We start from the raw sequence: 27922 nt of genomic DNA, 5'->3' as shown, positions 1-27922 counted from the left end.
AGGGTATAAGTGTGTGTGTAAGAGTGTGTGTTTCTTTTCAGATTGTGAGGGTGTGTGTGTATGTGGTAAAGCGACGCTGGCGGTGACGCTGTAGAGAGAGAGAGAGGGGTGGGGGCGGAGTCAGCGTTTCTCGTGCTCGGTTAATTACCGGAGCCGCTCGCGCGCAGCAGACAGAGGATGGTCTCGTGCTCGGCAGCAGCAGCAGGTCATGTCCGCGCGGCGGGAGACCTGCGCGCGTGTCACCTTCAGCGGAGGAGCGGGAAGTGCAACGGTGAGTGTGTGTCCGTGTGCGTGTGTTCCTCCGCCGTGTGTTAAGGAGGATCTATTTGTTGAGTGTGTCCTTGGTTTGTGTCCTCTGTGTGTGTGTGTGTGTGTGTGTGTGTGTGTGTGTGTGTGTCTATGCGTGCCCGCGCGTGTCTTCATCCACATCTAAATAATTGAAGTGTTCATAAGTTCATGTCTGTGCAACAATCTATTGATTTTTAATGATCTATGTGTATTGTCTCTAATTGTCTATAACAGAATGATAATGTATATATAAAAACATGTTATAAATATGATCATTATTACAGAGCTCCAAATGTCTTGCTTCAGTTGAACAATTCAAACCACCTGAACAAATTCACTAACTGAAATAAGATCAAACTTTATTGTTCAGGGAAATTCAGCGACCGAATCCAGATTCGATGAATATGCAGATAATATAAAGTATCACTACAGATGTGAATATTACTTGTATAGAAACATACTTTAGTAAGAAGCAGTTACACAGGATGATTGTACGAGGATGTTATTGTATTTGTGCACTATGTATAAGGAGATATTGAAATTAACGTTCATATATATTTGCTTACATAGACTGTTATATAGGTTTATAAGGTAGGTATAAATGAGCTGTAAATATATTTATGCATTGATAAAAATTCACCATTGTCTACTAAGTGCTAAATAGCAGTATGCAGTAATAATATAAATAAACATTGATATTATTATATAACAGTTAATCTCTATAATCAGAGTTAAATAACAGTTTCTGACAAACATAAAAACGGCATCATTTACTTTTTATTTGATCTTTTGTTGATCTTTCATCATCACAGACGTCGTCCTCAGTGTGAAGCTTTGAACTCGTGTTGAAGTCGATGTCTCTAATAAATATTAGATCACGGTTTCTTTGCTGAAAATGTCTCTTTTACAGTTTATGTCAAAATAAATCTATTCAACTTTTTCAAAGAAACAACCAGGGTCTCATTTAAATATTTTATTTATAGTCTAGATTATTCATAGTTTTGCACATACAATGTTTGAGTTAATTATTAATAAAGTCATTGACAATAAAAGCCTAAAAACATATGTGAATTTAAATAATCGTAGAATTTCTTCATAAATTGTAGTTTACAATCAACAAATATTTATTTTTTTGTAGTAGTAAACATAATTTATTTATCGGACAAATTGTTTTGTCTATAAAAGTCAGAAATTAATGAAAGAATCCTGTAAATTAAGGTGATTTTTCACATTTTATATTCATACATTACTTATTTAATTCAGACAAAAATATGCAGTTTAATCTTATGAAATCTTTATAATTACATATAAACAGTTTCTGTGTTTATACTTTCTTCAGCTTCAATCCCTCGTTTTTATTTTGGCCTTCAAATTAAAAGTCTTTATCTCAATGCCTTGATGTAAGTTTTACAGCACGGAAAGTGAAATGTTTTTGCACAAGTCATCAATTAATCTCCAAATTTCATTAATTGATCACGTTCTCAATAAATAATAAAGATCTGAGCAGCAGTATATAAGGATTTTTTTTATTTTGATAAGAATTGTATATATGAAGAAACAATGTTTTTTCTATGATGTAAAAAAAGATCCTGTGAGTAAAAATAACAATAATTCAAATAACTGAAAATGTTAAATCATAATTTTCTACAAGCCCTCAAGGAAACAAGATCGACGGAGGCTTTGATACAGAGATACTGAATCATAATGAATCAATATCTCAGTGAATGAATGAACGATCCGTCAATCAATGATAAATCAATGAACAGAGAGAGAGAGAGAGAGAGAGAGAGAGAGAGAGAGAGAGAGAGAGAGGTGGAGCGAGCAGTATTCAGAGCCGTGGGGTTGGTGTGTGTTTGGTGTCAAGTGTCGTTTTATCGTCACATCACTTCAAAAATAACTTCGACTCGCCCAACGGAAACTCTGACAGGACAGAAAGGCCCGGGTCGCCCCGCCCACATACCACCAGCCCCCCCTCACCACCTTTCACTTAAAATAACCTGGAGGGACTGGGGGTAGGGGTGGGGGGGGGGTGTACAGGGTCAGTGTGGAGTTTCCCCGGCCTCCACTCCTCCTCATGAGAACCTGGATTCAGTCCTTTCTCTCTGTCACTTGATGTTGAACTCGTCTCCTCGTGTCCTCCAGACGCCGGCTCGACCACCTGAGGCAGGGATGGGCGGGGAGGCGTGTCCTCACAAGCTTGGATCCACCAATCACCTCCGACTCCTGCTCTACATCCTGATTCCCACTGTGAGCCTGCTGGCCGCCCTGCTGCTGCTCGTCCTAGCCCTCACTGGTATATATACACACACACACACACACACACACATGCTAACCCTCTCACACTCACACACAGTATTGTGCCCTTGTTTGTATCTACTTGTTGTTAATTACAGTCACTTATCGTCTTTATAAACAGTCACTGATCTTGTTTATAGATAAAGAGTGGAGGGAAGAAGGGATGTGAACAGACTGATAGAGGACAGTGTGTAGGAGGAGAGATGACACTCAGTCACGGTCTCTAATGAATTCACAGGCGTGTTGATTAGATTGTGTGTGTGTGTGTTTGTCTGTGTGTGTGTGTGCGTCCTCCCCCTCGTCTCCATGACAGCGTGGAGTCCCTCAGGAGGACAGACTCAAACATTGAGACTGAAAGAATTTCAAATATTTAAACACAGGTAGTAAAACGGCAGCATCTGTTCATCCACAGTTTAAACTCACATTTTCATCCGTCCATCCTCACCCCTCCATTCTTCTCTTCTCCTCTCTTACTCCTGACATTCATCTTCTCTTTTCCTCTCCTTTTTTACCCTTTCATCTTTTCCTTTCCTTTCACCCCTCGTGTTTCTATTTACAACAAGAAAAAGCAGTTAATTGCTTTTTCACGAGTTCACAGTTTGACCTCCTCCTCCTCTTCTTTCCTTTCATCCTTTCTTCCTCAGCAGCTGTTTTCTGTTTTCTCCTCCACGAGTCATTACACACATACACTCAAACCCACCGCCATTAAGCTGTGTGTGTCTCTGTGTGTGTCTCTGTGTGTGTGTTTCTCACCATTAACCACCTAATGGTCTTTCTTTGTTCCCCCCTCCCATTCACAAACCGTCTCTGTGTTTGATCTCAGGGTCTAAACCGTCTTCACAGTCGATAGATTTGTCCGTAACTCACCCGTTGAATTTAGTCAGAGTCAAACAAACTCAACAAAAACACAAACAGTTTTCAATGACGAGTGATCAATAAGCCTGATCATACGTCTGATCAATAAGGCATCACATTGATACTCCACACACTGACACAAGTCCAACACACACACATCAGACAGAGTCATTAATATTACTGTTGGGTCATTAATCAAAAACTCACCCTTGACCTTGTTGCTGCTCTGTGATTGGCTCAGCTGGCTCTGGGCGCTGATACGGCCACTGTGATTGGCTGAGAGAGTATTTATCGATCATCACTTCCTTTATTCTTCTTCAGGGATATTTGGCGGCAGCCTCTTGGCCTCCAGCCCCCTCTCGTCCCCCGAGCCCATCGTTGACAGCGACCCCGGCTACAACGGCAACAGCACAAACCCCCCCCCCACCGTTGAGGTGGAGAGCACCACCTCCTCGCTGAGACAACATGGCGGCGGTGGCGGCGAAGATGATGACGTCACGCACCCCGGCAAGAGCACACCTGCTGCGGCTGCCAGCACTGCCCCGCCTTCCTCATCTCCGGCCACGCCCACTCTGCCCTTCACAACGCCTCCTGATTGGCTGACCTCTGTGACAGCACTAAGCTCTGCATGGCCCATTAGCTCCACCGCGACACCTGACACAGGTAGGATCTGAGGAGTGAAGGTAAACTGGGAATGAGGGGGGCAGCAGGGGCTCATGGGAAACAACGTCCTCGAGACACAACATCAGACAGCTGATGAGGTGTGACATCATCCTGTTGTTTTTAGCCAATTAAGACTCTCTGTGTCTGAACGGTGGGAAAACGATGACATGAATTTTTTCACAAATCTCTCGCGTGTGAACGACGCTGAGTCACTTCCTGGGTCATGTGATGTTTTTTCTGTTAACATCTGAGAGGTCACGTGACATCTTTTTGCTCACCGCTCTCTGATTGGCTGGATCTGTGCATGCAGTAGAGTTAATCGGTCACTTCTAGCTGAAGAACTACAAATCCCAGAGTCACGCACAGTCCTCTCCGTCCTCCCTGAACTGTCTTATTGTTGTGTCCTTTTCTGTCAAACACTATAACTTTATTGGTTTGTGTGACAGCAGAATGGACGAGTTCAGGTCCACTGTCCTCCAGTCTCCTCTACTGATGGACTGTGTGTGTGTGTGTGTGTGCGTGTGTGTGGGTGTGTGTGTGTGTGTGATGATAAATCGTTCTTTCAGTTTCTATTTTAAAATTCTCCTCGTCTCTGTGTCTCTGCTCCTCTACTGTCCTTCAGTCTCTCTCTCTCTCTCTCTCTCTCTCTCTCTCTCTCTCTCTCTCTCTCTCTCTCGCTCTGTATTGATGTGGCGTCGAGGTGAATGCTAATGAGCTGTCTTGTCCTCTGATTGGACGCCAGGCGGTCACATGCAAAAGGGTGTTTCACCTCCACAGAGACGTTGATGTCGATGTCTTGACGTCGAGCTCTAGATTAGTTGCGGCCAATGAGAGGATGCTGTTAGCGTTAGCCTGGTGAAGCTAGCAACACCAAACCTTAAGAACGTATTTATCAGTCGTTTTTTTAAGCTAAAACAAGAACAAAAGATTAACAAATTAAAATGAATGGAGCCGTGTTTAATATGAACACATGAAGATAAAGTAAAAATGCAAAAGGTTTACTGTAATAGTGAAAACATATGGTAACCTACAGTTCCTCATAGTAAATGCTCATTTATACTAAATGAGTGGATGCTGGTTAGTGACCCCTTAAGCCTGCAGGGGGCGTGTTCACTCTCTCTGCTTTCTGTTTGTTTGTTTGTTCGTTTTTGTTGACAACGTTAACAATGGAAGAGTTGTGTCTCTGCAGGCAGCTGTCAGCTGATCGCGGAGCCGCATTGCCACATGCTGCCCTACAATCAAACATGGATGTTCTCCTCCGTGGCCGTGGTGAAGAGCTCGGAGGTGGAAATGCTGCTAAGGTAAATGCCTCCGTGCACACAGAGCCCGGACAGTGTGAGTCATGTGGGCCGAGCTAAACTCTGCCGTGTTGGTTGCAGGTTCTTCAGCTACCTCAGCCGACTCTCCTGCTACAGACACATCATGCTGTTCGGCTGCTCGCTGGCGCTGCCCGAGTGCATCGCCGCCACCGACAGCTCGCACAACAGGTAACACAACAACACCACAACACAGGATCCACCTAGAGGAGGAGTGACGGACCATTGTCACATTCATTACCCCTTTGACCTCTGACCTCTGACAGGAAGTTTCATATCCTAAGTAGTGTGTTTATGTGTGTGTGTGTCTGTGTGTGTGTGTGTGCGCAGACAGGTGGTGCTGCCCTGTGCGTCGTTCTGCGAGGCGGCGAGGGAAGGCTGTGAACCGGTCCTCCAGATGTTCAACGCCTCCTGGCCCGACTTCCTGCGCTGCTCTCAGTTTAGCAATGTCACCTCCACGCCACCGCCACCACCACCATCATCATCATCATCATCATCATCATCATCATCATCCTCACCGTCAACGTCCGCGCCCTCACCGACAGCAGGCCCCGCCCCTTTCACCTGCTACATGCCGCGACAGACCAAAGGGAAACCATGTGAGTGGAAAAAAAACAACACATGTTGACGTTTGATTAGACGTTACAATGGATGACATCACTCATCTTCCTTCACTCTGATTGGTCGGCAGCTGTGTGCGGCGGGAATGACCACTTCCTTTGTACGACGGGAATTTGCGTCCCCCAGAAACTGGTGTGTAACGGCTACAACGACTGTGACGACTGGAGCGACGAAACACACTGCGGTGGGACACACACACACAGACACACACACACACACACACACACTTAAAACACTGTGTAAATATCAGGAGAAGTTTTCAGCTTGTTACCTTGGTCAGAGTCAATAGGCATAGACCAGTGGAATGTAAAGAGAGAGAGAGAGAGAGGGTTTTCTCTTCATTGGTTTATGTCTCTCGCCCTCTCCATGACCTCCGGCGTCGATTGCCGCTATAAAACTCGAACAAACACGAACAAGAAAGAAAGAGAGAAATGATGGAGGGATGAGAACCGAGAAAGCGTGAGAACGAAAGACACAAAGAGAAAGAAATGGAAGAGATCGATAAAAGAATCAATCAGCTGATTATTGATTAACTGATCAATCACTAATATGGCAGACATCCATCAGACTGAAAAGAGCGATCGATTATCACAACAAGAGTCAAATCGTTCTCTGCTCAACTGATCTATCACCTGATTGGTCAGTTGATCGATCAGTTCATCTATTTATCAGATAATCGGTTGATCGTTGCAGCAGCCTGAACACATGCTCCTCTCTCTCTCTCTCCAGTGTGCACAGAGGGAGAGTTCCGCTGTAACACTGGTCGGTGTCTCTCGCCCGCTCTGGTGTGCGACGGTTATGACGACTGTGGAGACATGAGCGACGAACTCGACTGTGGTGAGAGAGGACACACACACACACACACACATACACACACACACACGCACACACACACATGCTGACATGCAGTTACAAACGGTTAGTGACATTTTTTGGGATCATCTCTGTCATGGAATTCGCCACCTGTCAGTCTGCCTTCACACACACACACTCTCTCACACACACACACACACACACACACACACTGTAACAAGTTGTGGGGGGTTTCCTATGTCTCAGCTGCTCTGAATGAAAAGGCCTGTGCCTTTATTTTGGTAAAGAGAGATTCTTATTTTTGTAGTTTGCCGCAAATGAAACAAATTATTTTCATGTATGTTTGTGTGTGTGTGTTTGTGTGCTTTCAGTGTGTGACCTGGCTCGTGAGCATCGTTGTGGTGACGGTCGTTGTGTGTCCAGAGACTGGTTGTGTGACGGAGACCACGACTGTCTGGACAAGTCCGACGAGCTCAACTGCTGTGAGTTACATTACATTACATTATACTACATAGAATTTTAGAATATTATATCACAGCACATATATATATATTACCTTTTACAGTATTCTAAATCTGTGTGTGTCTGTGTGTGTTTGTGTGCAGCCTGTAAGAGTCAGGGTCTGCTGGAGTGTAAGAACGGTCAGTGTATTCCGTCTGCGTTTCGTTGTGACGGAGAGGACGACTGTAAAGACGGCAGCGACGAGGAGCACTGCAGCAAAGAGCAGAGTGAGACATCTGTCTGCATCACACCCATCTCACATCTGTACATACAACCTCTATATTTATCTGTGTGTGTGTGTGTGTGTGTGTGTGTGTGTTCCAGCTCAGGGTGTGTGTGTTCCTGGTCAGCCCAGCTGTATCTCCACTCCCTGTCCGTCTGGGTGTGTGGGGGGCAGCACCAGCTGTGACCTCCGAAACAACAACTGCAGTGAGTCCTCAGTGAGATCAGTGTGATGTCATAACTCTGGTCCTGGTCCTGATCTTGGCTCTGACCCCGCCTCTCTGTGTCCCAGCTCACTGTGAGCCCATCAGCCTGGAGCTGTGCATGAACCTGCCCTACAACCTGACCAGTTTCCCAAACTACCTGGGTCACCTGTCGCAGAGAGAGAGCTCCGTGTCCTGGGAGTCCTCGCTGTTCCCCGCCCTCGTCCAGACCGGCTGTTACCAGTACCTCATGTTCTACGCCTGCACGCTGCTCGTGCCCAAGTGCGACCCCGTCAGCCGGCAGAAGGTCCCGCCCTGCAGGTCAGCAACCAGTTAGTCTGTTCACCCACAACCAGTCAGCCTCCAGGTCAGCAACCAGTTAGTCTGTTCACCCACAACCAGTCAGCCTGCAGGTCAGCAACCAGTTAGTCTGTTCACCCACAACCAGTCAGCCTGCAGGTCTGGAACCAGTTAGTCTGTTCACCCACCACCTGTCAGCCTGCAGGTCAGCAACCAGTTAGTCTGTTCACCCACAACCAGTCAGCCTGCAGGTCTGGAACCAGTTAGTTGGTCATAATGAGAATATTATGTGTGAGTGCAACAGTTCGGTACTGAACTCAGATTAGTCAGTTTGTTGGTGAGCGAGTCGTCATTCTGTTAGTTATATATAGTTATCTCTCTCTCTCTCTCTCTCTCTTATCTGTATGTCTCTCGCCCCGCAGGTCGTTGTGTCGTAACGCAAAGGAAAAGTGTGAGTCGGTGCTTGGCATTGTGGGTCTGCAGTGGCCCGAGGACTCGGACTGTAGCCAGTTTCCAGAGGAGGGAGGAAACGCCACCTGCCTGCTGCCGGAGGCCGGCGTCCACGGTACCAACACTGGTGACATCACTTCATTTGACTGTTTGTGTCGTGTTAAATACAAATAAAATGTTGTTGTTGTCTTTGATGTGTTTCCGTGGCGACAGAGTGCTCCCCCAGTCACTTCAAGTGTCGGTCCGGTCGCTGCGTGTTGGCGTCCAAACGCTGCGACGGACACCTGGACTGTGATGACCACAGTGACGAGGACAACTGTGGTGAGACATTTCAAAATAAGAGTCGCTCTCAGTGGCAGTCGGCTGTCAGTGCAGTAACACTGAGTGTGTGTTTGTGTGTGTGTGTGTGTGTGTCCGTCAGGCTGCTCAGAGCGTGCTCTGTGGGAGTGTCCCGGCAGCAACGTGTGCATTAAAGCCAGTATGATATGTGATGGCTTCCCAGACTGCCCCCTGCTGGTGGACGAGGCCAACTGCTGTGAGGATGATTCATTCTGTTCAACCCTCACTGTAACCACTTCATGTTGTTGTTGTGTCACCTTCGTTGTCATGTCACTGTTGACTTGTTTTCATCGTTTTTGTCATTGTTGTGTCGTTGTTTCATTGTTGTTGTGTTGCTGTTGACTGTGTGTGTGTGTTGTCTCCTCAGCTGTGTGCAGAGACAACGAGCTGTCCTGTAACAACCATCAGTGTGTCCATCGCACACTGTGGTGCGACGGAAAGAGACACTGCTCAGACAGCTCAGACGAATGGGACTGTGGTACAACAAACACACACACGTGAAAACATTACTGTGTAAATTATAGATTGTTTAAAATATATATATGTTGTTTTATTGTCGTGCACACTCTTCTCTCCACAGTGTCTCTGTCCGATCGATCAGGTTCAGTATTGACCGTGTTCAGGACGGCAGCAGAGTATCAGGTCTGTGCAGACGAGTGGAACCACGAGCTGAGCAAACTGACCTGTGACCAGCTGGGACTAGGGTAAGGTTAGTAACACACACACACACACACACACACACACACACACATACACACACGGATGACTATCAGTGTGACACATTCAATGTGTGTGTTCCTCTGCAGGGTTCCCTCCTCTGTGTCCATGGTGGCGGAGCCGCCTGGAGTCCCGGGTCGCCGGCGCTGGTTACACGTCCATCCTGAGTGGAACCTGAGGAACAGTTCTTCTCTGCAGGCCCGACTGGAGAAGAGAAGGTAACTCAGCCCGACCTCGTGAGAACTGCTCAGGTTGTTGTTTTCAGGCTGAAGCTGTTGATCAGGTCCAGCTTCAGGTTCAGGTTCAGGATCAGGTTCAGGTTCAGGTTCAAACTGACCATGGTGGACCTGGATCTGTGGCAGAATTGTAATCCAGACTCTCTCTCTCTCTCTCTCTCTCTCTCTCTCTCTCTCTCTCTCTCTCTCTCTCTCTCTCTCTCTCTCTCTCTCTCTCTCACTCTAGTCATACGTGTCATTCCAGGAGGAGAGTTTCTGTGTTTTGTGACAGAGAAGGTAAAACTTTCTTCTTCACAGTAAAATAAATATGGAAACAAATTAAATAATCTAGTTTTTATTATTGATCGTTTATTGATTTACTGATCACGGTTCATAATAACAATCTCTCTCTCTCTCTCTCTCTGTGTGTCAGAGTGTGGGGTTCGACCAACGGTGGGCCTCTACCCCCACAGGAAGAAGAGGATCCTGGGAGGACGGGTTGCCCGGCGGGGGGCGTGGCCCTGGCAGTGCTCGCTGCAGAGCGGGCAGAGTGGACACGTGTGCGGCTGCGTCCTCATTGGCCGGCGGTGGGCTCTGACCGTCGCACACTGCTTCGAGGGGTGAGACAAAGGGAGATGGAGGGTGAGGATGGTTTAGTGGGGGCGGGGTCACAGTGTGTGTTTGTAAACACTGATGCGTCCCCACCAGGAGGGAGAGCGCCGACCTGTGGAAGGTCGTCCTGGGCCTCAACAACCTGGACCATCCGGGCGTCCACAGCCAGAGCCGCGGGGTGCGCTCCATCATCGTACACCCGCGCTACAACCGGGCGGTGGTCGACTACGACATCAGCGTGGTGCAGCTGGACTCTGAGGTCAGAGGGCGCCGGTGCAGGTTGCGTTGATGGTCAGCAGTGATTGGACGGTATTGATGATGGGTGTCGTGGTGTTTGCAGGTGGAGGAGACGGCGTTTGTCCGGCCGGCGTGTCTGCCTCAGCCCGGGCAGCTGCCGTCACCGGACTCCTACTGTTACATCTCCGGCTGGGGTCACATGGGCAACAGGAGTGAGTGAACACACACATCCGATGGTGGAGGTCAAACACAAAGATAAAAGAGAGAGAACATTGGACTGAGGCCGAGTCACATGTGACGTGATGATGGTGAAAGTCCCTGTCAAAGTGTAATTGACGGGCAAAACTCAAGTTGTTGTTCTGGGATGTCAGAACGCTGTTGTCTTGATTTTGTGCGATTGCAAAGCTTTGATTGGAAATAGTATTTACCAAGATAACTGATTCACGATCCAGCTCAATGGGTTCAGTCAACCCCTCACATGTATTAATACATCACATTAAATATTAACAAGAACCTAAGTGTGTGTGTGTGTCTGTGTGTGTTTGTGTGCAGTGCCCTTTAAGCTGCAGGAGGGGGAGGTCCGGATCATCTCTCTCTCTCAGTGTCAGTCTTACTTCGACATGAAGACCATCACTCCCAGGATGCTTTGTGCCGGTTACGAAGCCGGAACCGTCGACTCCTGCATGGTAAGACTCCGGATTTCAATGATCCAAAAATCAAACTTAAATTTGCGATTGATCACAACTTTGAATCAGTGTGTAATGTTTGTGTGTGTGTGTGTGTGTGTGTGTTCAGGGGGACAGTGGCGGTCCGTTGGTGTGCGCGGAGGAGGCCGGGCGCTGGACGTTGTTCGGCCTGACGTCGTGGGGAAGCGTGTGCTTCAGTAAAGTGCTGGGACCTGGAGTTTACAGCAACGTGACTCACTTCACCCCCTGGATCCAACAACAGATCTACATCCACACATACCTGACCGACTGACACACACACACAGACACACACACACAAACAACAAGAGCGCTTTCATTCCAGGAGGAAGTGATGTCATTGTCAGTCACACACACCTTCAGTTCCTCCACCTGTGCCTATAACTTTACTGATAGCCTTCAGATGCTAACTGCCGTACGACCAGCAGTGTTAACTAGTGTTACTGATGCTAACTCGTTGACTAGTTGAGCTGTTGTTGTTAACAAGTAAACATCACATTACACACTTATTCTATTATTTCATTATTACCATGTATGGAAGCAAAACAAGGACAAAAAAACTCAGATTGAATAAACATACCAACTGTTAATTTACAGATTGTTAAATATTAAATGTTGGAATTTAAATTTTATGAATATTTAGTAATTAAATGATTAGATTATTTAGACCATTGAAATTTACCCATGTAAAAATTCTCCATTTATAAAAGCAGAAGTTCAAAGTAAAAATAAAAGAACTATGCTTCATTTACGCTGTGGAATTTTAAATCCAACATCAAATATTAAGTAGTGGATTCTTTTATTTATTTAAATTTGATGATGGAATTTAAATTAAATACAAAATGTCTTTGCTTCCATTAACGTGACATTAATTATTATTTTATTTGTATTTCCAGCAACAGCAGTAACTCAGAGGAAAATCAGCTTCAGTCCATTGTTGCATTAATATTCTCCAGTGTGTGTATGTGTGTGATTTTGTGTGTATGTGTGTTTGTGTGTGTCTGCCTCATCAACACTTTTTAAACTTGAAACTTTACATCGTTAAAACGTCGTCACAATGGTCAGACGTTTAGCGCCGACGTCCTCCAAGCTGCTAGCTAAAACAGACCAGCCGAGCACCCAACCTCCCACAATGCTTCACTCTATAGTGCCTGTACTTCAACCTGTTACCTGTAGGATGTCGAGCTGTACGATGTCGTGCTGTTCGTGTGAGTGACACCGAGAAAGGGGTTCTTACGTTGTTTTTTTTGCTTCTAAACACGCTGGTAACTTTATAGCTCAACTTTGATGGACAACAATTATCAGTGACCTTTATTAACACACATTTTATTTAACGATGTGTCGTATCTGACATTCACAGCCGTACTAACATGTACTAACAGAATATAAACAGTGGATCAATGGTGAATAACAGACTGTAATGTAGCTGTAATATTAATAATTAAACAATCAACAAAATTATAGTAAAACACAACTGTTGAGAAATACTGAAAATTAATAAACACAATGTCTTTATTAACTTATAAACAGATTTAAACACGAATTATCCAAAAGTAAAGTGTCTGAATTTAAAATGTTTCATTTAATGTTTAAAGTCAAAACTTAGTTCAAAGAAAAAAAAAGCTAAATTAGCTTTAACTACTAATTAACAAACTCAACTGGCCAAACTGTAGTTTTAAAAGAAGCCATGTTTAGAAAGCTAACTTTGCTAACTTTAGCCAGCAGACTCGCTAACACAAACTATTAACTGCCAAATTAGTGCCAGCTAGAATGTGAAGCACAATTGTAGCATATTGCTAATGTAGACCAATGAGGTGATGTATTTAAAATGCTGCCAAATGTAGCAGTGAGCTACATTAACTTTTACGTAGCTGACAAAACTGAGTATATTAGCACCACAGCTAACTGCTAAGGTTATGAATGAGTCTCTCCCGAAGAGTTTGAGGTGAATTAAAAAATGAGAATTGTGTTAGTTAGATATATGATCCTCGCAAGTGTTGCGTGGAAAATTCATGAATTAAAAATCGCCAAATTTTGTTATTGTTTAATTGATCCCATTTAGCTTCTGCTGCCGTTTAATCTGTGTTAATTCAAGACATTGTCACATTTTACTAGGGCATCAAATATGTCAGTAATGGAGGTGATTTCGGTCAGGATGCAGAAAATTTGACGGAAATCCTAAATTTTTCGTTTTAAATTTTAAATTTCGTTGAGAAAGTGGAATCAGAAACAAAAATGTATTATGGGCAACATGTAACGCTCCCGACTCGTTGCCCGACTCGTTGCCCGACTCGTTGCCCGACTCGTTGCCCGACTCGTTGCCCGATGTGTGTGTGTGTTCCATGCCAACGTCAAACTGACATCCAGAACATTCCAAGTGGTAGTCATCGTTTTGTGTGTTTGGTTTTTTAAGAGTATTTTTCTACAGCTTTTTGTATGTCAGGCTTCTTACAGTGTGTGTGTGCGTGTGTGTGTGTCTGTGAACATGCAGTCACGTGTGCAGACTATGTTTGGTTGTATGTGATTTGGCTTGCGTTTGTGTTTCTGATGTCACCTCCTGATTTGGCTTTGTTACCATGATGATGACGATGATGATGATGATGTAATTGTTTGATGACGTTGGATTTAAATCGAAATGCTTTACGAACTGTAGCCTCTTATGTTTGTGTAACAGTGAATAATTGGTTTGTATCACATTGTATCCCACAAATAAAAGTATACACACACACTCTGTCCTGTGTGTGTGACTCAGAGTCAGACCTGTCGCTGTTCACACGTCTGTTTCCACTTCCTCTTGTCCACAAATAAGTGATGGGGATATTTAGCTGAAGTTTATTTTCAGACCAGCTCAACAACGACATCTGAGATGTTTCATAAATACATAAAGTAATTTAATCAACATAAACAAAGCAAGAAAATCCATTTGACGTCTCCGACACAGAACTTCACTCGTTCCTCCTGAAGATATTGATTTAAAAACAACTTTGCTTTCATATAAATTTCATTTTTTTAAACGTTGGATTAATCCACACTAATGACTGTGTTTTCACATCCACGTGGAAATAAAGTGTAAGTTTCAGCTGTCAATCATCAGCTCAGCCGCCGTGTGAGGTGTGTGTGAACGTCAGTGTACGCACACACACCAACACACACCTTCTATTATCTCAGTGATAATAAGACGTGTTAGTGTCTGCAGGCGTCTGAACGTAACTCTGTACGTGTGTGTGCGTGTGTGTGTGTGTGTGACAGTCTGCTATTAATGCAGTCCACTGTGTGACATACCTGTGTTCCCATAATGCCAGGCTTTATAGTGTGTGTTTGATGTCTGTCATTTTGCAGAGCAACAAACAACAGAGTTTAAACCCACTGTTATTAACACACACACAAAAAGACACTCACTCTCTTTCTCTTTCTCTCTCTCTCTCTCTCTCTCTCTCTCTCTCGCTCTCTCTCTCTCTTTCTTTCTCTCTGTCTTGAGTGTCTAATGAATTTGCTGTCAGTTGCTTCTTCCTCTCGGTTCCAGTCACACGTCTCTGCATCGAACAAAGGTAAGAGTGTGTATCAACACACATTCTAAAGAGTGTGTCTGTGTGCAGTGAATATTGCATCATTTACATTTGTATTTAATTGATTTAATTATCACATGGCTTAAACTTAGTGGTAAAATTCAGTGTCGACTCGATTTCCCTTTCTGTTGAAATGTTTTTTTAATTCTTGTCTCCGGTTACTTTTCTCCATATATGTTGAATTATGATGTCTAAGTTAAAATTAAGTGAAAAGCCAATTAACTGATTCTAATTAATTTCTGCTGCAACTAGAGTCAGAGAAAAATTCACAAATCTGATACTAAGAAATAATAATTCAATATCTATGTTACTTCTCCATATATGCTAAATTTTAATTGTGTAATTAGGTTTTAATTAAATAAAAACCAGTAAATCTAATCACTTGTCATACTTACTATACTAGTTGATCAGAGGCTTTATTTGACACAAAAATGTGTATTGTTGAATTCTATTGTTTTGACTTTTTAATGATTATATCAAGCTCTATTTTATTGTGTTGTATTTAAATGTAATATTACTGTAATGGCTCTGATGACCCGACCTCATCCAACACTTTTCATTACTTACTTACATATGACAAATAAAACAAACGTCTGAGATGTTTCAGTGAGAAACAAATAAAACTCCACAGTTCTGTGATTTCCTCATACGTTTCCTGAGAACTCTGGAAATTGTGATTTAAAAGGCGTGTAAAGGATTTTCTCGAGAGAGCAGTTTTATTAAATAAGATAATATGTCCGTCCTGTTTTCCTCTGACTGAATCATGAAGCTGAACATTTCATCTGAATTCATTCATCAGAACGTTGGTTTTATTTTCCACCCGTAAAGTGAGGACATTGTGGTTTGTGAGGACAATTAGTTCAGCTCTCAGTGTTTTAGAAGTTTCAAGGTTAAGACGTGATTTTATGAATCTTGTGTCTGCAACTGAGTGTCCTCACGAGTAAAGAACAATAACGTGTGTTTGTTGCAGATGATGGACGAAGAAGCCACGAAGCGTTACTGTCGTGACGAGGGACTGAAGCCCAAACCAGCTGAGGTGTGTGTGTGTGTGTGTGTGTGTGTGTATATGTGTGTGTGTGTATGTGTTTGTCTGGCCGGATTTTTTACAGTATGATGATAAATGAATCATAAACTATATCTGCTTCCGTACTACACACACATACACACACACACACATACACACACACAGGAGAGTGTCATGTTAAGTGAGTAATAAATCACTGACTCTGTAGAAAGAGATTTTGCAGAACCAACAGACTTTTAACAAGCAATACAAAATGAATCCATCTCTTAGCTTTATGTTTTACAAATGTACTCAGCTCAGTTTCGGTCATTCAGAACTTGAGTTTGTTGGTTCTTGTGTCATGAATCATGTGAGGACCCTCAGATCGACCTGGTGACCCTCTGAAGGGACTCGACCCTCATGTTGAGAACCAGTGGACTAACTTATCTGAGCAGATATGAAGTAGTTGAAGCAGCTGCTGAATTTTGATACGTTCAGGTGAGGGGGCGGAGCCTGCAGAGCAGCAGGAGGCCGCACATGACGTATAAATTCTGCTGTGGAAAGATGTTGTCACCTTCAGTGACGGAGTCGCAGCAATAAACAGCAGCAGAGTGAACGAGTGAATGTGTGTGAAAGGTCAGAGAGTTAAATGATTACTGTGATGAAACAATAAATCCTGTTCATCAAACGACAGAGATGGATTGAGGGAAAAGAGGAAGATAAAAGGGAGAAGTGAAAATAAGAGAAGGAATGTGCAAACAGCAGACTGTGTGTGTGTATGTGGGTGGGTGTGTGTGGGTGTGTGTGGGTGTGTGTGTGTGGGGGGGGGTGTGGGTGTGTACTTAGGTTCAAGAGGCTGTTTGAGGTTCAGACTGTGTTTTGGTTTGTAAAGAACTTTACTCTCGTGATAAATATAATAATAATAATAACATGATGATTTTTCAAGAGCCAGCATCGTGCTTGTGCTTTTCTCAACTCATGTGTGAATCCAGACTAGTTACATTTACTCAAGGCCTGTAGTTGAACACAACCTCATATCGACTTTACTGATCTACACTCATCTAAAGTTTCTAAAGTTACTAAAGTTACAATATAACAAGAGGCTTTAAAGTACCAATATGTATCAGAAGATTAATCAATAATTGAAATAAACAGGTGATGTTTTATAGAATAATTAGGCAAAGTTTCTTAATTATAGGCTGAGGACAAAGTACAACACCTTGGTCACTCTCTCTCTCTCTCTCTCTCTCTCTCTCTCTCTCTCTCTCTCTCTCTCTCTCTCTCTCATGATAATTTACAAACTCGTTGGTGGTGAAGCGAGAGAGTAAAGTTCAGGTCATTCAGGAGGAGAGAGAGATCACCGTCCTGCCGCAGAGGAAGACGGACACAATGGCCGAGGTGAGTGGTCGACCACACACACACACACACACACACACACACACACACACACACACACAGAGTTTATAACAGTGCATAACTGTTCATAATAAACAACAAATCAGGGGCAAAATCAATAGATTCAAGCTAATAGTATGTGGACAGCAGAGCACTACACGATGCTGCTTGCAATGATACGAAATGATTTTATACGATTTGATTCTTTATGATATTGTAGCGATCGGTGAGCCGGTGTTTTGGGGATGTGTGGCTGTTTCGGCTGATACTTGGCTGATTGGTTTTGTGTATTTGTGTTTGTTGGTGTGGGTTAAATTTGAGTTCACTTGTGCAGCCACTGGGACTGTGGGATGTGGTGTCTGTGATACATATCTTAAATAGTTTGTATAAATGTGTGTGTGTGTGTGTGTTTAGATGAAGTTGTCGGAGTCAGACTCGTCCTCCTGCTGTTCGTGTTGTATCAGACTGAAGGACAGATGTCCTCGACCTCAGGGACTCATCAGCCTGCTCATTACTAAAGGTAGTTTGTTTGTGAATGATACTAGATACTTGTAAATAAATATTCTGTAATAATTAAAACAAACCATAAGAAACACATACATTTAAAGATGAAAAATAAAGTGTGTGGGTGTGTGTGTTTGTGTGTGTGTGTGTGTGCAGTGTGTCTGTTTGCTCTGCTGTTCGGAGTTGTCTGGTCCATCACAGGAAGTGAGTGTTTACCTGGAGGGAACCTGTTCGGCCTCGTCATCCTCTTCATCTGCTCCGTGCTCGGAGGGAAACTGGTGGGAATGATTCAACTGCCCACGCTACCCCCCTTCCCTCCTCTACTTGGTACGACCCAACAATCTGATCTGATTTAATCTGGTCTGTGTTTAGTTTATCCAATAGGAATAATTCTAACTCCATCTCCCATTTGTTCGAAAAATGTATTGTGTATGTGTGTGTCTGTGTGTGTGTGTCTCTGTGTGTGTGTGTGTGTGTGTGTGTGTGTGTGTGTGTGTGTAGGTATGTTGCTGGCAGGTCTGTTGCTGCGTAATGTTCCGTACATAACAGACGCCGTCTTCATCAACACTCACTGGTCTGCAGCTATGAGGAACATCGCCCTGTCAATCATCCTGACCAGAGCTGGGCTGGGCCTCGACCCCTCGGTACACACACACACACACACACAAACACACACACACACACACACACACACACAAACACATACACGCACACACGCACGCACACACACATATGAATGATGTCGTGTCACCACAGGTTTAAATCTATGTGTGTTTCTGTGTGTGTGTGTGTGTGTGTGTGTGTGTGTGTGTGTGTGTTTCTGTGTGTGTGTGTGTGTGCAGGCATTGAGTCGTTTGAAGGCGGTGTGTGTGCGTCTTGCGGTTGGCCCCTGTGTGCTGGAGGCCTGCACCGTAGCTGTGGTTTCTCACTTCCTGCTGGGTCTGCCCTGGGTCTGGGGTTTCATACTGGGGTAACACTAACACACACACACACACACACTCACAGATACACACACACACACACACACACACACTGTATTGCTAACTGTCACGTTTCTGCTTCAGCTTCGTCCTGGCTGCAGTGTCTCCGGCCGTTGTGGTGCCTTCGATGCTGCTCCTGCAGAGAGAGGGATACGGAGTGGAGAAGGTAAAGTACCAGCTGAGCACTGATAACTGCTCCTTCTACATTTGACCCCCAGGGGGCCCTGAAACGTTCTAACAACTTTGTGTGATGTTCTGTTAACGTTGTAATGTTGTTCTGTGCGCTTGTTCAGGGAATCCCCACCTTGCTGATGGCTGCCGGGAGTTTTGATGATATTCTGGCCATTACAGGGTTCTCCACCTGCCTGGGAATCGCCTTCTCTACAGGTCAGAGAACGGGTTCTACTCTGTCCTCTTCACTTCTGTTCTACTTTATCTGCTCAACGTGACGTGGTCGTGTTTGTCCTGCAGGTTCCACGTGGATGAACATCCTGAAAGGTCTCCTGGAGGTAGTGGGAGGGGTCATCGCTGGGCTGATTCTGGGTCTGTTCTTGTGCTTCTTCCCAAGCAAAGACCAGGTTTGACATTGATTTATGTTGAAGTATCATAAAATTGAAACAAAATTGAATTCAAAATGTATAAGTTTGACATACTCTGCTTCTCTGTCCCTGCAGGAGGACCTTGTGTTGAGAAGGACTCTCATGTTGTTGGGTTTGTCCATATTTTCGGTCTTCTTCAGTCACGTGGTTGGTTTTGCCGGAGCCGGTGGGCTCTGTACGCTGGTGCTGGCCTTCCTTGCTGCTCTGGGCTGGAAAACCGACAAAGTAAAATGCATCAGAATCAATGGATCACCCTTTTTTACGCACCATCAGCATGTATGAAACCGTTCACACCACCGACTCTTTGTCTTTTCATCCAGGCCCCAGTGGCAGCCATGGTGGGTCAGGCATGGGATGTTTTCCAGCCTCTCCTGTTTGGTCTGATTGGAGCAGAGATCACCATAGCAACCCTCAACCCCAGCACCGTGGGTAAGAACCCTACACAGAACTATTACCAGACTAAACATTCACTGGACGTGCTCTAAGAGTATTGTCCCGCTCTCTGTTGGCGCCCCAGGTCTGGGTCTGGCCTGTATCAGTATCGGTCTGGTGATCCGTCTGCTCGTTACCTTCCTGCTGGTTCATTTCGGAGGATTCAATCTGAAGGAGAAATTCTTCATCTCTGTGGCCTGGCTGCCGAAAGCCACCGTACAGGTCAGCAACAGGAACTCTAGAACTTCTTCAGTGACCATAAGAATCAATAAATAAAGTAAATGTGTTTGTGTTTTTCGCTTGTTGACGCGGCAGGCTGCTATTGGCTCGAAGGCTTTGGACATGGCGAGAGAGGTAGAAGATGAGGCCTTAATAAAGTTTGGATTGGATGTGCTAACGCTAGCTGTGTTAGCCATCCTCACCACAGCTCCCATAGGGGCACTGGGTATCGGACTGGCAGGACCACGCCTCCTGGAGCGACAGGTCAAAGGTCAGTTTTCATTTCAAAATTTGACCTTCTATATATTGTATTATGTATAAGTCACATTTAGGTAAATTTATCAAATGATTAATATTTGTTTACATTCATTTTGGAAGACGACGTGGAGGGCGGAACCAAGACTCCAGGCAGCAATGGTATTGGTGGAGAAAAAGACAACGTGACCCTTGAGAGCAGGCTATGAAGGCTCTGATTGGACAAAAGAAGACTTCAAATACCACTCCCTATGTTCACTCTCTATGCAGATGATAAACATTGATTTATTTATGTGTAGTTTCTTTATGTTTCCTTCGTACTTTGGCTCGCTATTGCTAGCTTTGGCTAGCTACTATCATCTACCCCTCTGCCCTTTATGTCTCAGCGATTTAAGAGGGAAAATCACTGTCGACATGATTCTGTGACTGCAAAAAACCATTTCAAACCCATGTAAAGTTACAAGCACAAATAAAAGCTTTTGGAGAAAACTGCATTGTGTTGAAAGTAAGTACAAATTACGATTTGTAATAAAAATGTATCAAGGTCAAGTAAAATTGTGTATATACAATATGTGTAGAACTGAAGGTCATATTTAAGCAGTTCAAAAATATAATTCAAAATCATATGTTAATATAACTTATTTTTAAATGATCATATAAAATGTGTGTCAAGATGTGTACAAACAATTCTTCACTGTAAAATTCATTATATCAAAACTAAATGGTGAAATATTAATTATTGTGAAAAAACTAAGTTAAACATTTTATTTTAATTCTTGTTAGTTTTTGTCTTTATTTACATTATATGTTTCTCTGGTGGACATGTACTTCCATAGGGAAAGAATAACGATTCTGTTTCTAATAAAAGTTATTGTAATGTAAAACTAGTCAAATTTGTTGACGTTTTTCTCTTTTATTATATTTTATTAAGTTAACCGGCCGCTCTTCTCTCTTATTATCATTGTTGTGTTTTGCACAAGCCACCAGGGGGCGCGTGTGTTTGCTGGAGACTAAAAACCTGACCGGAAATAAAGAAATCGGAGCTCAGTTGAACCGGAAGTGTCGTTGGTTGGGTTTCCTCTCCGGCTGGCGGTGAAATATTCGCTTTAGCTCCGGAGCTAATTCTTCACTTTGTGAACGGAGAAGTTTGAGGTAAAAACACTACGCACTTATAATTAATGCTTTCGCACTAAGCTCAAAGCGAACAAACACGGAGGGAAATGAATTGTATATAATATTTATATTTGCACGCTGGGTTAGCTCTGATGCGAGCTAGCTAATTAGCCGCTGTTAGCTTGTTCCAGCTGCTCCACGGCTAACGTTCACTTGACCGTTAAAGTTAACGTTATTATTGTCAGGCGTAATTTATCACGGTCACTGGGTTTGAGTTCAGCGTGTGAGCGAAACCCTCAGCGGCCATCGAGGGTCAATGCTAGCGAAACACAGCAGAAGCTAACAGGCTAATTCAGCTAGCATCCACACAAGGCACCATTCAATAACATGTTGCTTGTGAGACGATTCGTGTTTCCTCTGTTTGTTGTCGTCGTGTTTCAGCCTTCGGTGTTTTAGTGTGAGTGTTGTCTTCACCTGGAAGAAGAGGAAGTATAAAATCGAACGCAATCACACGTTAAATTCATCCTGAGACATCTTAAGCTGAATTCATGTTGATCAGCTTTAATATTTAAATATTTTTCAAGCATGGTCCCAGTTTGCTTATTAATTCATTGTATGTTAATTGACTGATCTGCTCAGTTTGCAGTGAACTCAGTGATGTTGCACATCTGAAACAATTAATTATTCGTTATTATTTTTTAACATACCGAGAAAAGATTCTTTGACACTGATTCTTTCTTTTAAACTTTAGATTAAGAAACATTACTTAAAATCTCCTAATGTTGTGACTCATTCAGAGCTGCTTTGATTAGTCAAATAACGGATCAATGATCGTCTGACAAAAGCTTCAGGATTTTAAATGAAATTGTCTGTTTTCAGTCCAATGGGAGACAGCGATGATGAGTTCGACAGGAGGAGGCGGGACAAGTTCAGGAGAGAGAGGAGTGACATGGAACGGTCGAGGGAGAGGGAGGAGAGGAGGCGGGACGACTGGCCCGACAGGTAAACCCACCTGATGTCACTCTAACCAAGTAGACTGAATTGTACTAGTTGATGGAAGCATACAACTACAGCTTGAGTATGTTCATTTGTGTGACCGTGTGGATATCGATTGTTCAGGGACTGGGACCGCGGCAGAGAGAGGAGGAGGGATTACGACCGAGGCCGCAGAGAGAGGTTTTCTCCCCCTCGACACATCAGCCCTCAACACAAACGCATGAGGAGAGACTGGTGAGCTGTGTGTGTGTGTGTGTTTCAGCAGCACACATGTATTTTATCCACTTATCTATACTCATTCTGCCAATTGTTGCGGATCGTTTCAGGGATGACCATCGGGGGGAGCCGTACCGCTACGACATGCCCTACGGAGGAGGGGCTCCATTTCCAGGGGCGGGGCCTCAGGGCTGGCATCCTGACCTCCCCCACCTTCACCCCCATCACGGAGGTCACCCACTTCAGGGCAGGTGAGCCTCTGCCCCAACACATGGTCAAAGTTCAAGATCATCCTGGTCTAACATGTTTTTGGTCTCTTGAACATATCTTAAATCTGCCTCTAAGGATATGTCATTTGGACTCAAAGATAAACTGATTAGATGTTACCAGTCAAAGGTCACAGTGACGTCATGTTATGGTGAATATAAAATGACAAACACCTGGAGGAACTGAGACTTCAGTGGTTAGTGGAGACGTACGTCCAACAGAATTGACAAGAAGTCTGATCTGACGTTTTTCTCTTGTGGTTAATGTTATTTCAGGCTGGGGATGGTGGATCCTGACCTTCCTCCTCCTGGTCCTCCCACCATGAGGAGCTTTAAGGTGAGAAAACAAACTGGGCCTCTGTCACAACATGTGAGGTCAGGGTCAATGGTCAGGAAGCACTCATTGTAATTCATTTTTAGGAGTTCCTGTTGAACATGGAGGACAGTGTCGATGAGACGGAGGCAGTGAAGCGTTACAACCAGTACAAGCTGGACTTCAGGAGGCAGCAGCTGCAGGACTTCTTCCTACAGCACAAAGACCAGGAGTGGTTTCGCTCAAAGTACCACCCCGAAGACATCATGGCCAGTAAGGCAGAGTCACTGGCCTCCCTCAAAACCCGGCTCGGCGTCTTCCTCTTCCTTCTGGACAACAACTGGCTGGAAAATATGTCTCTAGACATGGACCACGGCTCCGCAATCATAAAACTCCTCGATGCAGGTGAGATCAGTAAATGTATATTAAGATATAAACCTTATATTTACATGTATCCAGATGCTGGTGTCACTTTGCAGAGGATTCTTTATAATTCGCCCGTCTCTCTTTCCCTTCAGCCGTGATAAAGATGGAGGGAGGTACAGACTTTGACCTGCAGGTCCTGGAGGCACCTGCAGCTCCGGCGGCAGCAGCGGGCGGGGAGACAAGCAGTGGCGTCATCAGTGGAGGAGCAGCTGGAGGCGAGAAGAGTCAGGGCGAGCAGAGCAGAGGAAGTGTCAGCGATCAAACTAGCTCAAAGGCGATCAGTAGTCGAACAGAGGCGTCGACCAGCGGAGAGAAGGGCGAGAAAAAAGACTCTGATAAGGTCAGAATGATGTCACACAGCGGTAAATAACACTGACTACGTGTTCGCGTCAGGGCATAAACATATTTTTTTTTACCAGGACTGTGAAGAGGAGGCAACGCAGAATGGCAAGAAGGAAAAGGACGATGAAGAAGAAGAAGAAGGGGAGGAGGAGGAGGAGGAAGGGGAGGAAGGGGAGGAGAAGAAAGATGAAGAAGAGGAGGAGGAGGAGGAGGGGGAGGAGGAAGAAGAGGAGGGGGAGGAGAAGAAAAAGAAGGAGAAGAAGAAGAAGACAACAAAGACAAAGAAGGTGAGTTGGTTCTTGATGACACTAACATTTTTGTTGTGTTGGTATTAAATCCTGTCGACTCCTCTACTCAGGGCCGGAAAAGAAAACGCAGCGTGTCAGTTGACAGCGGGGAGGGGAGTGCCTCAGACTCAGACTCCTCCCACTCTGCAGGAGAGAAGGAAGAGGACGAAGAGAAGGAAGAAGAGGAGGAGGAGGAGGAAGGAAAAGACGGTACTGACCAATTTGTTTTCCTACATCAGAAGCTTTTTAGTCAAAGGTTAAACGACAGAAAGAGTAGAGGCAACTTATCTGTGTCTATCTTTCAGAGCGTCGTAAAGAGCGAGGGAAAGAGAGAGAGAAAGAGGCCCCTGCGAAACCCCGCCCCCTCCACCTCACCACCTCCTTGTTCATCAGGAGCATCCCACCAGAGGTGTCAAAGGAGGAGATCACTGCGGTAAGAGAAAACTCACTCAAACACACACACACACACGCACACAAATGACACCTGGACTAACCTGTCTTGTGTGTGTAGTTGTGTCGCAGGTACCCAGGCTTCCTACGGGTGGCGCTGTCGGACCCTCAGCCTGAGAGGAGGTGAGTACTGAAGGGTTGGATGTCGTTATTTCAGTCTCTCATCACACATTTATCATCCAGTTTATTTAATACACATCTGCTATGCATTTTTAATCATGGTTTCCCTCCTTCTAATCCATGAAATATTGATGTTGACTTGATAACTAAGTCAAACTGAGGAATCGGTTCAGAGGGACAGTTTAGGTTTTTACCTGTCAGGTCACTCCCTGGAACAGGGAGGTAGAATGAAATCTGAACTGTGATATAACCACAGTTCAACCATGACATCATAGTCTCAAATTTTTTCGTCCGTGTGTGTGTCAGGTTCTTTAGGCGGTGTTGGGTGACTTTCGACCGCGGTGTGAACATCAAGGAGACTTGCTGGAACCTCCAGAACATAAGGGTAAATCCACCAAAACCCACTCCTGGTCGAGTCTTCACTGATATGAACTGATCGTTAAGTGATACCTGCCCTCTCTCTTTCTCCAATCCTCAGCTCAGAGACTGCGAACTGTCTCCTGTGGTCAACAGAGATCTGTGTCGGCGTGTTCGCACCGTCAACGGTCTAACGCACCACAAACCGGTGGTGAGGAACGACATCCGTCTGTCAGCCCGACTCGTGCACAGCCTGGACCAGAGGGGGGAGCTGTGGACCGAACAGGTACAGCCCTGTTGTTCACAGCACATTAAAACTAGTTGGTGATTGTAGTTTGGCTGCTCACCAACGGGATCTGACCACAGTTAATGCAGCTGCTTTTATTTTGAAAGAACAGGAGCTGATGGCTGCTTTTATTTTGACAGTCTGGCTAACTGTAATGAGACGTAATTACCCATTATCTCTAAATAACGTGTCTGTACAGATGGAGACGAACCCCGTCCTGAAGAACATTACAGATTACCTCATAGAGGAAGTCAGCGCTGAGGAGGAGGAGCTTATTGGCGCCTCCGGAGGCAACAGTGACGACACAGGTGACGGCAAAGACCCCGCCTCCTCCTCTGACGTCAGCGTGGAGACGGACGACAAGCTGTTGAAGGTGGGAGGAGCTCAGGAAGTCTTATTCTGTCATAATGTTTTTAAAGTTATGATTCTGACGGTTGAACATTGTGTGTGTGCTCAGGTGCTGGACAGACTGCTGCTCTACCTGCGCCTCGTTCACTCTGTAGATTATTATAACTTCTGTGAGTATCCTGCTGAGGACGAGATGCCTCATCGCTGTGGCCTGATCCATGTACGAGGACCCCTACCTGTGGCCAAGATCACTGCAGTCGAGAGTACGCACACACACACACACACACACACACGGAAAGATAAATAAAAATAGACTTGATCATCGTCAGTTTGCTATTAGACATTTATGTTCACTTGATCTTAAACTCCAGGGTCACCTTTAGGTCAAATATTTAGTAACGTGTGGAAACTGCAGGTTCCGTGTTACCTCCTGTAACATATGAAGTCGAACACGCTGAGGAATTCGCCGTGTGACCGAGTGTTTTTCTTCATATTTGACAGTGAGCGAACATCAGAGGATGTGTGAAGAGCGTCTGGCTCCTCTGCTGTCACCATCAGAGACACTGAGTGAGGAAGACGCTGCCAGGCTGGGAAAGAAAGACCCGGAGCAAGAGGTGCCACACCTGTCTGTCTCTCTACCTGTCTGCCTGTTGACCTGTCTGTATTCCTGTCTGTTTACATGTCGCTCTCTCTCTCACTTCAATGCCCGTCTGTCTGTCTACTCAGGTGGAGAAGTTCCTGACCGCCAACTCTCAGGAGCTCAGTAAAGACAAGTGGTTGTGTCCTCTGAGTGGGAAGAAGTTCAAGGTGAGTCCAACTTGTGAGAGTCCTGTGTGCTTCCTGTGGGGAATGAGCGGTTACCATGGTAACATTTGCTATTATTGTTATTGTTCAGGCTCCGGAGTTTGTGCGTAAACACATCCTGAACAAACACGGAGACAAGGTCGCCGCCGTCAGACAGGAGGTCGAGTTCTTCAACAACTTCCTGTTGGACTCCAAGAGACCCGCCCTTCCTGAGAACAAGCCCCTCCTACCGCTAGTGCAAGGTGAGATCCAAAAACTTGTTGTGCTGTGTTGTACTCTATGTGCTGGTGAATGGCACTCTGGGAGATGTAGGAACAAATTTCAACTAAAGCTCTGACTTGTCTTGCTCTTCCAGCCGCTCCCCCTGGCATCCCTGGATTTCATGGTCAGTCGCCACAACAGCAAAGTCTTCTGGGATATCCCCCTGGTGTCAGACCTCCCATGCCTGGCTTTCCTGGTACACACACACACACACACACACACACACACACACACAATGAAAGAGCTCAGATATCACACATTTCACTCAAACACAATTCACTACACAACTTGTATGTCACTAAAGATTATTTGTATTAATCCATTCATTTTTGTGTGTGTGTTGCAGGTGGTGGACATCCCTACCAACACAACCAGTTTGGTGGTGGCCGCGGTAACTACGACAACTTCAGAGGTAATTTAGGAGGCGGAGGAGGAGGAGGAGGAGGGTTTCCCCCGAAACCACGGAACAACAGGTAAAGTCCCATCTGATCAACACGTGATCAATAACTTCACCGTGTGCTGTCGCCACTCTGACTCTCTCTCTCTCCCTCTCTGGGTAGGGGCGCACGAGGAGACCCTCGCTCAATCATCGAGTACAGAGACCTCGACGCTCCGGAGGACCTCGACTTCTTCTGAACACTACGAAGTCAAAACACAGGATGTTTTTTTTAGACGTTTTTTATTTCTACGTTTTCCCATGATTCATTTCATCTTCCCTCCAATTTCTAGCTTGTCTTTTATTTTGAGTTAGGACAGAAAGTGTATGGTGTGTGCGTGCTTGTGTGTGTGTGTGTATGTTAGGAGCAGGACCAATGTGACTGTCCATCATTGATTTAATGAATTGTTCCACTTTCCAATAAAGATCAATAGAGGAAGACTGAAGATGTCTATGCAGCATTTTTTTTAACTGTATATAAAGAATATTAATGACACTTAAATAATTAAACATACAATAGTATAACTTTTATCAAATTGTGTATAATATACTCACTTAAAAAATATGATATGATCTATAATATAAGTACTTTCAATG

The 27922-nt window shown here is 44.6% G+C and overlaps 3 protein-coding genes across 3 annotated transcripts; all 3 read left to right on the top strand.

Annotated features, from left to right (window-relative positions):
• Positions 1-208: 208 nt before the first annotated feature.
• On the top strand, positions 209-14108 carry corin (corin, serine peptidase). Its single transcript, XM_053415830.1, has 24 exons — positions 209-271; positions 2431-2581; positions 3760-4101; positions 5291-5402; positions 5481-5588; positions 5748-6016; positions 6109-6222; positions 6768-6875; positions 7223-7333; positions 7457-7579; positions 7677-7781; positions 7867-8098; positions 8500-8642; positions 8741-8848; positions 8949-9062; positions 9234-9344; positions 9447-9570; positions 9673-9801; positions 10046-10095; positions 10232-10418; positions 10507-10669; positions 10751-10859; positions 11200-11333; positions 11443-14108. Exons 1-24 carry the CDS (start codon positions 209-211, stop codon positions 11623-11625), a joined length of 3393 nt encoding a protein of 1130 aa, XP_053271805.1. The 3' UTR covers positions 11626-14108.
• A 533-nt stretch (positions 14109-14641) lies between these two features.
• Positions 14642-20793, top strand: LOC128429979 (sodium/hydrogen exchanger 9B2). The gene is made up of 15 exons (XM_053415889.1): positions 14642-14899; positions 15888-15953; positions 17238-17318; positions 17730-17835; positions 17976-18146; positions 18321-18463; positions 18662-18789; positions 18884-18965; positions 19093-19186; positions 19271-19377; positions 19474-19623; positions 19719-19827; positions 19916-20052; positions 20146-20320; positions 20428-20793. Exons 2-15 carry the CDS (start codon positions 15888-15890, stop codon positions 20511-20513), a joined length of 1635 nt encoding a protein of 544 aa, XP_053271864.1. The 5' UTR covers positions 14642-14899; the 3' UTR covers positions 20514-20793.
• A 558-nt stretch (positions 20794-21351) lies between these two features.
• On the top strand, positions 21352-27771 carry LOC128429933 (serrate RNA effector molecule homolog). Its single transcript, XM_053415827.1, has 21 exons — positions 21352-21456; positions 22297-22419; positions 22537-22647; positions 22740-22880; positions 23172-23232; positions 23316-23613; positions 23727-23974; positions 24054-24263; positions 24335-24473; positions 24569-24696; positions 24775-24836; positions 25140-25218; positions 25312-25476; positions 25676-25849; positions 25934-26087; positions 26326-26438; positions 26551-26631; positions 26720-26870; positions 26984-27085; positions 27236-27362; positions 27450-27771. The coding sequence occupies exons 2-21, from the start codon at positions 22301-22303 to the stop codon at positions 27523-27525; spliced, it is 2739 nt and encodes a 912-aa protein (XP_053271802.1). The 5' UTR covers positions 21352-21456; positions 22297-22300; the 3' UTR covers positions 27526-27771.
• Positions 27772-27922: the final 151 nt, after the last annotated feature.

Source organism: Pleuronectes platessa, chromosome 23, assembly GCF_947347685.1.
Source record: "Pleuronectes platessa chromosome 23, fPlePla1.1, whole genome shotgun sequence".
Taxonomy (NCBI): Eukaryota; Metazoa; Chordata; class Actinopteri; order Pleuronectiformes; family Pleuronectidae; genus Pleuronectes; species Pleuronectes platessa.
The sequence above is the reverse complement of the archived record's forward strand: the minus strand, read 5'-3'. Positions and strand labels throughout refer to the sequence as shown.